Genomic DNA, 13,538 nt, shown 5'->3' with positions numbered 1-13,538 from the left:
TGCCACCATGCCCAGCTAATTTTTCTATTTTTAGTAGAGACAGGGTTTCACCATGTTGGCCAGGCTGGTCTCCAACTCCTGACCTCAGGTGATCCACCCGTTTCTGCCTTCCAAAGTGCTGGGATTACAGGTGTGAGCCACTGTGCTGAGCCAATTTCTTCAATCTTACACAGACACTCATTTTGACCAGGCGCGGTAGCTCATACCTGTAATCCCAGCACTTTGGGAGGCTGAAGCAGATGGATCGCTTGAGACCAGGAGTTTGAGACCAGCCTGGACAACATGGTGAAACACTGTCTCTACCAAAAATAAAAAAAAAAATAGCCGGGTGTGGTGGCACACGCTTGTAGTCCCAGCTACTCGGGAGGCTGAGGTGGAAGGATTGCTTGGGGCCAGGAGGCAGAGGCTACAATGAGCCAAGATCGCACTGCTGCCCTCCAGCCTGGCTGAGAGAGTGACACCCAAAGACCTAATCTCCAAAAAGAAAAACAACAAAAACCTCATTTCTAAAGGGAAAATCCTAGAGGCATTTATCACAAAATTATATTAATGTGCCTTATCTATCTATAGTCTATAATTTATTGCTTTAGGAGGACAATTAAGGTACGTATTCTAGAACATGTTAAATTTTTTTGTGTGAGTGATGGAGTCTCACTCTGTCACCCAGGCTGGAGTCCAGTGGCGCAATCTCGGCTCACTGCAACCTCCACCCCCTCTTGCCCTACCTCCAGGTTCAAGTGATTCTCCTGCCGAGTAGCTGGGATTACAAGTGTCTGCCACCGCACCCGACTAATTTTTGTATTTTTTGTAGAGACGGGGTTTCAGAATCTTGGCCAGGCTGGTCTTGAACTCCTAACCTTGTGATCCACCCATCTTGGCCTCCCGAAGTGGTGGGATTACAGGTGTGAACCACCACGCACAGGCAAATACGTCAAATTTAATAAGACTTTGAATTTGTTGTCTGTTGAATTAATTAGTCTGGCCACCATACACTGATTAATATAATAATAATATACTGATTCTAATATGATAATAATGTCAGCATATAGTAAAAACTACAAGCATTGTTAGGCCTGATGACTTTACAATTTAAAAAGGGTTTCTAAGCAAATAAATCAACCAGTGTGCTAATGAAAAGTTTAACTAAGCTGGTTCATGTCTGAGATACTTTCATTCAGAGAGCACTGGCAGCCTTTATATCACAAGTAGGTAACATGAGCTCTCCTAATACTACCATGATTCAATGATTTTCTCACTTCTACAAAGAGAGTTGAATACATACCCTCAGGGAATAGTCACTCTCAGGGGCAATCTGGTCCATCCTTTCCTGCTTCTTATACCCCTTCTTCCCTGTTATCTCATCTAAATCCTCAGGAATTCTGATATCATATTTATCCTTTTCAAAATCGAACTCCGTTGCATTTTTGTAACTGAAAAAAAATTTTTTTAGAAAGAACCAAAAATTAACTTCACAGCAAGATAAGAAAGCAAACACTGTAAGCCATTAAAAAGGTAAGCAAATAAATAAACCTACACATGGTGCATGTCAGTGGGGGACTGGGGGTGCAAAGGCAAGAGAAAAAAAAAGAAAACGGATCCTGGAAGATGTGGAGAAACTGTATCACTCGTACATTGCTAGTGGGAAAACACTCGGTAAAACAGTCTGGCATTTCTTAGAAAATAAAACTCAAGTACTATATGATACAGCAATTACATGCCGGATATTTATTTCAGAAAAATGAAGACTATATTCCCACAAAACCATGTACACAAATGTTTACAGCTTTATTTGTAATATCCCAAAACTATAAACCCAGATGTCTTGAATAGGTAAACACACTGGGTTCCACACATACAATGAAATACTACTCAACAAGAAAAAGGTGCAAACTGGCTGGGTGCGGTGGCTCACACCTGTAATCCCAAGCACTTTGGGAGGCTGAGGCGCGTGGATCACCTGAGGTCTGAAGTTCAAGACCAGCCTGGCCAATATGGCAAAACCCTGTCTCTACTAAAAATACAAAAATCAGCTGGACATGATGGCAGGTGCCTATAATCCCAGCTACTCAAGAGGCTGAGGCAGCACAATCACTTGAACCCAGTGGGCGGAGGTTGCAGTGAGCCGAGATGGTGCTACTTCACTCCACCCTGGGGGAAGAGCAAAACTCCACCTCAAAAAAAAGAAAGAAAAGAAAGAAAAGAAAAAGGTCTATACATACAAGAACTTGGAAAACATAAAAACGTTATGCTAAGTGAAAAAAGTCAATCCCAAAAGGTTTCCATGTTGTTTATGTAATATTCTTAAAATGGCAAAATTATAGAAATAGAGAACAGATTAGAGGTTGCCAGGGATTAAGGAGGGAGTGGGGTTATGAGGGAAGTGGGTATGGCTATAAAAGGGCAACATGAGGGATTCCTGTGATGACTAAAGTGTCCTGCATTCTGACTGTATCAATGTCAAAATCCTGTCGATATCAATAGCACTACTGTACTACAGTTTTGTTAGATGTTACCACCAGGGGAAACTGGATAAAGTGTACATGAGATCTCCGTATTACTTCTTACAACTACACGTGAATCTACAATTATCTCAGAAAGTATAACTGAAAAAATCCTCCAGGAGAAGGAGGGGTAGGGAAGTGAAAGCATGAAAAATGAATTCAGGTATCAGAATAGCACAAGTTTTTTCAGTTCTTTAGTCTTATCACTACCCTGTGCTTTATTCCTGTGATTCAGTATGTCTTAGATCTTTCAATATTAGACATTAGTCTTAAATTTTAAAATTTATTTGTGAAGGATTTTATCCTCACAAAGATAAAGGATTATAAATTTTAGCAACGCAAAACTCTCACCTATATTACTTTTCTCATCAGGTGTTACATCACTTTTAGCTTTAAGTAATGGACACAATGAAGAAAGATTTATCCTCCTAAATTTGTCTTCTCATTGCTTTTTTTCTCTTTTCTTTTTTTGAGAAGATGGGGTGGAATAAATGAGACATAATGGAGTGCTAACGGAGACTGAATGGCAGGGACAGAAAATTTTATGTTTTTTGGCTGGGTGCAGTGGCTCATGCCTGTGATCCCAGCATTTTGGGAGGCCGAGGCAGGTGGATCACCTGAGGTCAGGAGTTCTAGATCAGCCTGGCCAACATGGAGAAACCCCGTCTCAACTAAAAATACAAAAATTAGCCGGACGTGGTGGCAGGCGCCTGTAATCCCAGCTGCTTGGGGGGGCTGAGGCAGGAAAATCGCTTAAACCTGGGAGACAGACGTTGCAGTGAGCTGAGATCGTGCCATCACACTCCAGCCTGGGGGACAAGGGCGAGACTTCATCTCAAAAAAAATAAATAAAAAAAGAAAGAAAAGAAAATTTTTTTTAACAATATGAAAATATCCTGGGCAAAGACAAATCAGTAACTACACCAAAAAATGAGTACCTTTCCATGTATTTCTACTATGTGTAACAAGAGATGAATGTAGGGACACTACCCTGCACAAGCACTTTACTCCCAAACGGTCAACATCTATGTCCACATTTACCTTCTGAGATTCCAAATGATGATCCTTGTCCCCTTCTTGCCCATAATAGCATCAAGTTCTGCCAGTAACTTCTGTTCCGTAGAAAACAGAGAATGTTCCAGAATTGCAGCAAGGCTGGCTTTTGATTCTGCTAAATTAATCATCTGTCGTATATCGTAAGTTAAAGACTCAGATTGCCAACATATTTTTCATAATTACAATATGAAAACCAACTCTGTAAACTTAAGTAACAGAAAAACTATTTATACATAGTTTTCCAAGGTTTTTTTTTTTTTTTTGAGATAGGGTCTCACTATTGCTCAGGCTAGAGTGCAGTAACATGATCAGGGCTAACTGCAGCCTAGCTGGGACCACAGGCACCCACCACCATGACCGAGTAATTTTTAAATTTTTGGTAGAGACAGGGTCTCCCTATGTTGCTTGAGCTGGTCTCGAAATTCTGGACTCAAGCAATCCTTCTGCGTTGGCCTCCCAAAGTGATGGAATTTCACGCATCAGCCACCGAGCTCAGCCTTTTTTTTTTTTTTTTTTTTTTTGAGACGGAGTCTCGCTGTGTCACCCAGGCTGGAGTGCAGGGGCCGGATCTCAGCTCACTGCAAGCTCCGCCTCCCGGGTTCACGCCATTCTCCTGCCTCAGCCTCCCCAGTAGCTGGGACTACAGGCGCCCACCACCTCGCCCGGTTAGTTTTTTTGTATTTTTTAGTAGAGACGGGGTTTCACCGTGTCAGCCAGGATGGTCTCGATCTCCTGGCCTTGTGATCTGCCCGTCTCGGCCTCCCAAAGTGCTGGGATTACAGGCTTGAGCCACCGCGCCCGGCCTCTCTGCCTATTTTCTAAGTTTTACCATGGCAGTTTGATTTCAAACAAACATCAAGAAGAATAAAAAATGAGCAGGTTATTATTCCTAACTAACTTAATACTTTCCAATATTTCAATGTGTTCATACAAAAGGCATTTTCCTAAAGTTATCCTGCCTTTCGTGGTCACTAGTCAAATTTTCAAGCCAGACCATAAAGTCTTACTAGTCTACAATAACCCTGAACTAAACAGAAGAGGTATAGGAAGTTTAACATAAAATGTTGAGTATTTCCATAGTAGGAGTCCAACAGAGAAGAGAAAGGAACAAACCCTTAGCCTCAGGTGTATGGTAAATGCAGAGGACAGAGGTAAGAAATGGAATAGGTGTTATTCAAAGGAAATAATTTGGAAGAAGGTAAAAATATGCAATGTTTCCGAATTATTTCCTCAGTTTCTCCACAGCTTTTGCACAACCAAAAGGATATGGTGCTTGTTGAACGCCACTATTGGAACAACAACATGCTCCGCTTTTATGACTTCCAAGTAGGTCTGAGACAAAAGGCCCACACTCATGCTTTCTCCATTTTTGGTGAAAACAATTGCATCTTTGCCCAGACGCATAGAACCTGACTTGAAGCCATTCCCATATAATCCAACTGGCACATGACCATTCATGGTGACTTTGTCACTGAAGCCAAAGCTAAGAAGAAAAGAAAGATTTAAAAAAATAAATACCTATCATCAAAAATAAATAAATAAATACCTACAATTTTTTTTTTAATTCATTAATTGTAATACCAAGTAAAAAGCCTGGGTTCAAATGCTGGCCTCACCCTTCCTAGCTGTATAATCTTGGGCAGATTACTTTTTTGTTGTTGTTGTTGATTCTTTATGTATTGGGCAGATTACTTTTAATGTATCTTGATGTGTTTTCCCAGCTCTGAAATGAAGGAAACCAAATCTACATCACAGGGGAGAGAAAGGATCACAAGTACTAACATGGAAACTCATTGCTGGCACACCCTGACTAAATAGCTGAGTATAACCCATGCTCCTGGGACTGTGAGATTTCACCCCATGAATCTCTTCCTCTAAAAGTTACTCCCAACAAAGTGGTAAGTTTTATTACAAATACTGGTTAAACCTAATTTACACTAAAGTTATCAGTAATTGATATAAATATACTACAACTCTAAAGGAATGGTGGACTTTTAGGGAGTTGGAGGTAGGGTGGAGAAGGTGATGAGAATGGTGAGGACTGACTAATCAACTACCACGAGTAGAAAATCATGGGAAGACTCTTAGAGAACAGCTCACACTGTACAAACAGCATTTCATTTCAAAAAACAAAAACCAAGAATAGTCAGTATGGCACGGGAAACCCTTTAGGCAAAAGCAACAATTTTAAGAAGTGTGGCACATTTTTACCTACCTTAGCATTTTATGTAATTTATCAGAAGTCATACCATTCCCATTGTCAGTGAATGTCAAGCATATATGGTCATTTATTACTGTTTTGTCAATCCATATTTGTTTAGCGTTCACATCAGGATCGTAAGCATTATCTGGGAAACACAAGTTTGAAGAAATTCTGATTTTCCACTTTAAAAAAGAGCAATTAGTTCAGAACAATCCTATAAGAAGCAACAGAAGACTATGTTTTAAGACAACTTTAAAAGCTGCAATTTTTAGCAACTCCTAAGATTTAAGAACTTGAAAATAAACTGCATCCTGGTATATATTAATTGACTATTACAGAATTAACACCTTCCATGTTAAAGAGACAGCAAAGACTGGTACCCAGCACACCAAAGTAGTACAAAGAAGAAAAATCACTACACTGCAGAGATGATTAAAAGAGGGACTAAGGCTGTGTGCGGTGGCTTACGCCTATAATCCGAGCACTTTGGGAGGCTGAGGTTGGCAGATCACCTGAAGTTAGTTAGAGACCAGCCTGGCCAACATGATGAAACCCCACCTCTACTAAAAATACAAAAATCCGCCAGGCATAGTGGCGCATGCCTGTAGTCCCAGCTAATCCAGAGGCTGAGACAGGAGAATTGCTCGAGCCTGGGAGGCAGAGGTTGCAGTGAGCAGAGATCATGCCACTGCACTCTAGCCTGGGCAACACAGCAAGTCTCTGTCTCAAATATATATTAAAAAAAAAAAAAAAAAAAGGATGACCATGGTGGCTCACGCCTGTAACCCCAGCACTCTGGGAGGCTGAGGTGGGCGGATCACCTGAGGTCAGGAATTTGAGACCAGCCTGGCCGACAGGGTGAAATCCCATCTGTATTTTAAAAAAAAAAAAAAATTAGCCGGGCATGGTAGCTGGCATCTGTAATCCCAGCTACTCGGGACGCTGAGGCAGGAGAATTTTTTGAACCCAGGAGGCGAGGTTGCAGTGAGCCGAGATAGCGCCATTGTACTCCAGCCTGGGCGACAACAGTGAAATTCCGTCTCAAAAAACGAAAAAGAAAAAAAAGAGAAAAAAAAAAAGAGGGACTAACCTGGCTATCATAGGGGAAAGAGATCTGATTGTCAATGGAAGGTACCCAATAATCGATGAATAAATGAGAAGGCAGCAACATTTTCTGCTAAGCTACATATAAGGATGGCAGATTCACTTTCTACTATTTCTTTAAATTGTGGCACTTCTCAGTTTCACCAAGTTAAATCAAGTTTCTGGCAGCTTTTACATTATTTCTGTATACCTCTCCATTTAACATCCTTGTTTAACATACTCATTTCTCTCAGAATAGGTGTACAAAGAAATATATTAAAAAATGAAAACTAGGGCTGGGCGCAGTGGCTCATGCCTGTAATCCCAGCACTTTGGGAGGAGGAGGTAGGTGGATCACCTGAGGTCAGGAGTTTGAGACCAGTCTGACCAAAAGGGTGAAACCCTCTCTCTACTAAAAATACAAAAATTAGCCGGGAGTGATGGTGGGCGCCTGTAGTCCCAGTTACTCGGGAGGCTGAGGGACAAGTGCTTGAACCCAGGAGGTAGAGGAGGTTCCAGTGAGCCGAGACTGAGCCACTGCACTCCAGCCTGGGTGACACAGCAAGACTCTGACTCAAAAACAAACAAAAAAAAAGTTTCTTCTTTTTATTTTTTCTTCCATCTAAGATAGAACTCTTCCTTGATAAAAATTCTAAAATATATCTAAGAATTCCTAAGAATACAATTTCCCTTTATTATCTGTTTCTTAAACATATGCCTAAATTTTTCAACTAGGCATATGTTTGTGTGCATGACTTTTTCTTTTCCTTTTTGTTGGAGACAGGGTCTTATGTAGCCCAGGCTGGAGCAAGACTTACTCCACTGCAGCCTTGACTTCCTTGGCTCAAGTGATCCTCCTACCTCAGATTCCCGAGGAAGTAGGACTACATGCATGCACCACCACCCTGGCGAATCTCTGTATTTTTTCTAGAGATGGGGTCCCCACTATGTTTCTCAGGGTGGTCCCCAACTCCTGGGCTCATGTGATCCTCCTGCCTTAGCCTCCCAAAGTGTTGGGATTACAGGTGTGAACAACTGTGAGCCCAGCCTATGCATGAATTTTTCCCAAGAAAAAAATCATGACCCATAAATGCAAATCTGACTGCAACCTTGCCGCTTTCTCATGTTCATTGAAATGCTGTTAAAATACAATCCTAAATCTTAAACTTCCCATTTATTGAAAGAGGCAAGAATTTATCACAAATCTAACACAATACTAATCCTCCTACTGATACCAGAAAAATGAATCCATGCTGTATGTTACACATACTTTTGTGCTACTAATAAACATAATTCTGCCGGACACTGTGGTGCACACTTGTAATCCCAGATACTCCTGAGGCTGAGGTGGGAGGATCGCCTGAGCCCAGGAGTTTTAAACCAGCCTGGACAACATCGTGAGATCTCATCTCAAAATAAACTCCTTATAATTCTGTTTACTTTTATAACAAAAATACAAATATTTTCAATATAAACACTTGAGGAACTTAGCAAAGTAAATCCTAAAAACTATGAAATCCTTGGGTAGTATTAAAGAGAAAGCTGAACAGTGACTAACCTGACATCCATGTGAATAGCTGTTATGCTATGTAATTTTTATCATTAATGTTATCATTCAAGGTATTTGCTTTTGTTTTTTTTCTTGCTCTGTCGCCTGCCCAGGTTGGAATGCAATAGCACAATCACGGCTCATTGCAGCCTCAACTTCCCGGGCTCACGTGATCCTCCCACCTCAGCCTCCTGAGTAGCTGGGACCACAGGCATGCACCATCATACCCAGCTGAGTTTTAAATATTTTTGTAAATGACTGGATCTCACTATGTTGCCCAGATTGGTCTTGAACTCCTAGCCTCAAGTGCCTGGCCAACACACTTTTTTTTTTTTTAAAGGACACTTGTACTTAAGTTTTCAATAAAAGGTTTTTAAAATTACAATTGTAGGCCATGAGCGGTGGCTCATGCCTACAATCCCAGCACTTTGGGAGGCTGATGTGGGTGGATCATGGTCAGGAAATCGAGACCATCCTGGCTAACACGGTGAAACCCCATCTCTACTAAAAAAATACAAAAAAATTAGCCAGGCATGGTGGCAGGCACCTGCAGTCCCAGTTACTCAGGAGGCTGAGGCAGCAGAATGGAGTGAACCCGGGAGGCGGAGCTTGCAGTGAGCCAAGATCGCGGCACTGCACTCCAGCCTGGGCGACACAGCGAGACTCCGTCTCAAAAAAAAAAACAAAAAAAACTACAATTGTAAGCAACAAATGGTATATAAAATGTCAAACTACATACCTATTAATTCAGCAACTGCACTGAATGGCCAGGTGTGACTAGTAGAATTTGTATGTAAAAACTTCGGGCAAAGCTGAAACAAACAAAAGGTTCATGTAAATTAATTCAGGTCTTACTTTTGAAAATAAAAACCAGTATTTTTATCCCCATGTTAAACAACATTGAGACCAAACAAAAGGGACTTAGCTGCTTGTTCCAGGATACATCTGGAAGATACAATCTAGAATATTCGATTCTTGGGAGATAACATTGGGAACCAACTAAACAGCTTACTCACCAAGACTTGGTACAAAACACTGCCCTCTAAGTCTACAATGTCATAATTGTCCAATCCCAAATAGGGACCTACCTTGCCAAGACCTACCTTAAAATGATCCAGCCAAGGCCCTAAAATCCTATAAACACCATTTCCTAATTTCTCTATTTTGAGACACAACTAAGACTTTGTCAAGGAGGCATTTTCTCCTACGTGTATCAGGCCTAATAAACTTAACTTGGCTTGATCAATAAGCTTTTCTGGCACTGTGACTTGATTATTTACTCCAAGTTCATTATAGCTGAACTTGTAGCAGTGGAGTAGTATACAACTACAAACTCTTCAAAGAATTCAGAGTTCCAATTGTTGGCCGGGCACGGTGGCTCACACCTGTAATCCCAGCACTTTGGGAGGCTGAGGTGGGCGGATCACGAGGTCAGGAAATCGAGATCATCCTGGCTAACCTGGTGAAACCTGTCTCTACTAAAAATACAAAAAAAAATTAGCTGGGCTTGGTGGCAGGCGCCTATAATCCCAGTTACTCAGGAGGCTGAGGCAGGAGAATGGCGTGAACCCAAGAGCTGAGATCGCGCCACTGCACTCCAGCCTGGGTGACAGAGCGAGACTCCATCTCAAAAAAAAAAAAAAAAAAGGGCTCCAATTGTTAAACTAAACTTGGCCCGAGAATGCCTCCATACTCCAGTCAGTATATAAGGAATTACAACCTAACAGTATGAAAACTAACTGAATGCCTAACAGGAGAATTTGTACTCCAGTAACAAACATCTGAGTCTCAGTCAATTACAGAAGCCCATCTTCAGACAATCACAGGTCACCAGGTGATTTAAATAAGGCAAAATGCCAAGCTGCAACCAATTAAACTATTTCTGTACTTTACTTTTGTTTTGTCCATAAATATTGCCTGATCACGTTGCAGATCAGAGTGCTTAGAACCTGTTCTGGTTCTGAAGCCTGTCCTATTTTTTTCTGAGACAGAATTGTGCTCTGTCACTCAGGCTGTAGTGCAGTGGCACAATCTCGGCGGACTGCAACCTCCGCCTCCTGGGTTCAAGTGATTCTCTTGCCTCAAACTCCCGAGTAGCTAGGATTACAGATGCGCACAACCACACATGGCTAATTCTTTGTATTTTTAGTAGAGACGGGGTTTCGCCATGTTGACCAGGCTGGTCTCGAACTCCTGGCCTCAAGTGATTCACCCACTTCGGTTTCCCAAAGTGCCGGGATTACAGGTGTAAGCCACCGCACCCAGCCTCTTAGTTTTTTAGAGACAGAGTCAGTCTCTGCTGCCCAGGCTGCAGTTCAGTAGTGTAATCATAGCTCACTGCAGCCTTGAACTTCTGAGTTCAAGTGATTCTCCTCCCTCAGCCTCCTGAGTAGCTGGGACTACAGGCATGCACCTCTATGCCTGGCTAACTTTACACTATTTTATAGAGACAGGAGTCTCACTACGTTGCCCGGGCTGGTCTCCAACTCCTGGCCTCAAGTGATCCTCCCACATCAGCCTCCCAAAGTACTGGGATTGCAGTAGTGGGCCACTATGCCCAATACTGAATCATTCTTAGCTCAATAAAACTTTAACTTGTGTAAGGTTTTTCTTTGAACACAATGCAACAAATTTGCATTGAGTCTTAATTCCCAAAGCTTTATGTCAGATTTTACTCACAATTCATTATGGAAGAATATGCCAGTCAACCTCATGCTATTGGGAATTCTCTAAATTCCTGAATAGTGCTATGTACAAGTGTATAAAAACACACATGTAGTTCTTTTTTTTTTTTTTTTTTTTTTCCTGAGACAGATTTTCACTGTCGCCCAGGCTGGAGTGCAGTGTTGTGATCTAGGCTCACTGCAAGCTCCGTCTCCCAGATTTATTTACACCATTATCCTGCCTCAGCCTCCTGAGCTGAGGACTACAGGCGCCCGCCACCACGCCCGGCTGATTCTTGTATTTTCAGTAGAGACAGGGTTTCACCGTGTTAGCCAGGATGATCTCGATCTCCTGACCACGTGATCCACCCGCCTCGGCCTCCCAAAGTGCCAGGATTACAGGCGTGAGCCACTGTACCTGGCCAAAAACACACAAGTAGCTTTAAAAGGCAGAGCCTTAAAAATTTCAGTATCCAGAGAATTTTCATGCAATTTTTTTGTTCATTCTGAACAGATTCTCTCCTAATTAGGGGAAAAAAGGTGGAAAGCACTTTGCAGTGTGAAGAGCCCTAAAAAGATGATTAGACTGTAGATCAAGCCAACTACATCTGTAGTTTTCAGGTGCTGCCACAAGGTGTCAGAAAGGTCTACTTTTCCTCTGTCCACACTTGCTTCTGGACAATTCCCAAACCTTATTTACCATTAAGTTGAAGCACACAAGTGAGAAACAGTATCCTGAAGAAGACTGTTCAAACTAGTATACATGCAATTCAGACTTTCTCTGGCAGACATCATATAATACAGCATACATCCATGAAATATGGAGTATAGGTAACTCAGACTTTCTAAAGCACACATCACAAACAGTTCTTAATGAAACTAAATTTCCAGCTCTTCATCTTGCACAAAAAGTCTTTTCTCAAAACTGAGGCATCAGGAAAACCTTCCTGTCCCACCCCCTCCCCTGTACAAATATCATTCTACCATTGATAAAAGAATGATACACGCCTCCCCCAATCTACATCTTAACCATGGGGCATGGCCCTCGGGTGTAAAACCTCTGGCTACTGTCGACGAAAAAGAGTCAAACTTTGTAAAATATTTGAAGACATTTATTCTGAGCCAAATATGAGTGACCATGGCCCATGACACAGCCCTCAGGTGGTCCTGAGAACATATGCCCAAGGTGGTCGGGGTACAGCCTGGTTTTACATATTTTAGGGTGGTATGGGATATCAATGAAACACGTTTAAGATGTATATTGGTTTGGTTCAGAAAGGCAAGACAAGTCAAAGTGGGGGCTTCCAGGCTCTAGGTAAATTTAAACATTTTCTGGTTGATGATTGGTTGAGTTTGTCTAAGGACCTAGGATCAACAGACAGGAAATGTTTGGGTTAAGACAAAGGATTGTGGAGACCAAAGTTTCACTATGCAGAAGAAGCTCTTAGCTAGCAGGCTTAAGACAGAAGAGGCTGTAAAATGTTTTCTTATGAGACTGAAAAGGGTGCCTGACTCTTAGTTGATTATCTCCCGGATCTGGAAACAAAAAAAAAAAAAACGGAATGGCCAGGTGCGGTGGCTCAGGACGGGTCTGGCGGCTCACACCTGTAATCCTAGCACTTTGGGAGGCCGAGGCTGGTGGATCACATGAGGTCAGCAGTTCAACACCAGCCTAACCAACACGATGAAACCCCACCTTTACTAAAAATACAAAATTAGCCGGGTCTGGTGGCTCATGCCTGTAATCTCACCTACTTGGGAGACTAAGGCAGGAGAATTGCTTGAACCCAGAAGGAGGAGGTTACAGTGAGCTGAGATTGGGTCACTGCACTCCAGCATGGGCAACAAGAGCGAAACTACATCTCAAAAACAACAACAAAAAAAAGAAAGAAAAAGGAAAAAAAAGGGAAAAGAGGATTCTCTACACAACGTACATTTTTTTCCACAAGAGACAAACTTTGTAGGGCAACTTCAAGATATGACAAAGAAATCCATTTAGAATTATTTTGATTTCTTTCCTTGTTATGTGATGTTACACCAGAGAGTAATGACGCAGGTCTGACCCCAACTTTCTGTCATGGCCTGAACTAGTCTTTCAGATTAAATGTTTAGAGTGCTCTGGCTGAGAAGGAAGTCCACTCAGATGGCTGGAAGAGCCTTAGAATTTTATTTTTGGTTTATACTACCAAACAAGAAGAAAATTATTAGTCAGCTACCATAAACCCTTAGAGCTTCCTGTAATTCATAAATTGGGTGTTCATATGATTCCCTCTTTATGTTTGACAATGTGCTATAATGCTCACAAAACTCAAAAAAACACTGATTCATTGTAAACCAAGCCTGTCTAGCCCTCAGCCCGCGGGATGCACGTGGCTCAGGACAGCTTTGAATGCAGCCCAACACAAACTTGTAAACTTTCTTTTTTTTTTTTTTTTTGAAATGGAGTCTCGTGCTCTGTTGCCCAGGCTGGAGTGCAATGGCAC

General features: G+C 41.8%; 1 protein-coding gene across 2 annotated transcripts in view; it reads right to left on the bottom strand.

The window, feature by feature from the left end:
- Positions 1-13,538, bottom strand: part of MORC3 (MORC family CW-type zinc finger 3) — a 93,417-nt gene that overhangs the window by 39,384 nt on the left and 40,495 nt on the right. Inside the window, exons 1-6 of one of the 2 annotated variants that reach the window (XM_011987734.1) lie at positions 12,807-12,890; positions 9,132-9,204; positions 5,773-5,905; positions 4,826-5,040; positions 3,543-3,690; positions 1,283-1,430 (exon numbers count right to left, since the gene is read on the bottom strand). In XM_011987734.1, coding sequence (XP_011843124.1) covers positions 1,283-1,430; positions 3,543-3,690; positions 4,826-5,040; positions 5,773-5,804 — 543 coding nt within the window. In that variant the 5' untranslated portion in view covers positions 5,805-5,905; positions 9,132-9,204; positions 12,807-12,890. Of the gene's footprint in view, positions 1-1,282; positions 1,431-3,542; positions 3,691-4,825; positions 5,041-5,772; positions 5,906-9,131; positions 9,205-12,806; positions 12,891-13,538 lie in introns of those variants that run through there. The other variant, XM_011987733.1, reaches the window with a different exon arrangement.

This window comes from Mandrillus leucophaeus, unplaced genomic scaffold, assembly GCF_000951045.1.
Source record: "Mandrillus leucophaeus isolate KB7577 unplaced genomic scaffold, Mleu.le_1.0 Scaffold315, whole genome shotgun sequence".
NCBI lineage: Eukaryota > Metazoa > Chordata > Mammalia > Primates > Cercopithecidae > Mandrillus > Mandrillus leucophaeus.
The sequence above is the reverse complement of the archived record's forward strand: the minus strand, read 5'-3'. Positions and strand labels throughout refer to the sequence as shown.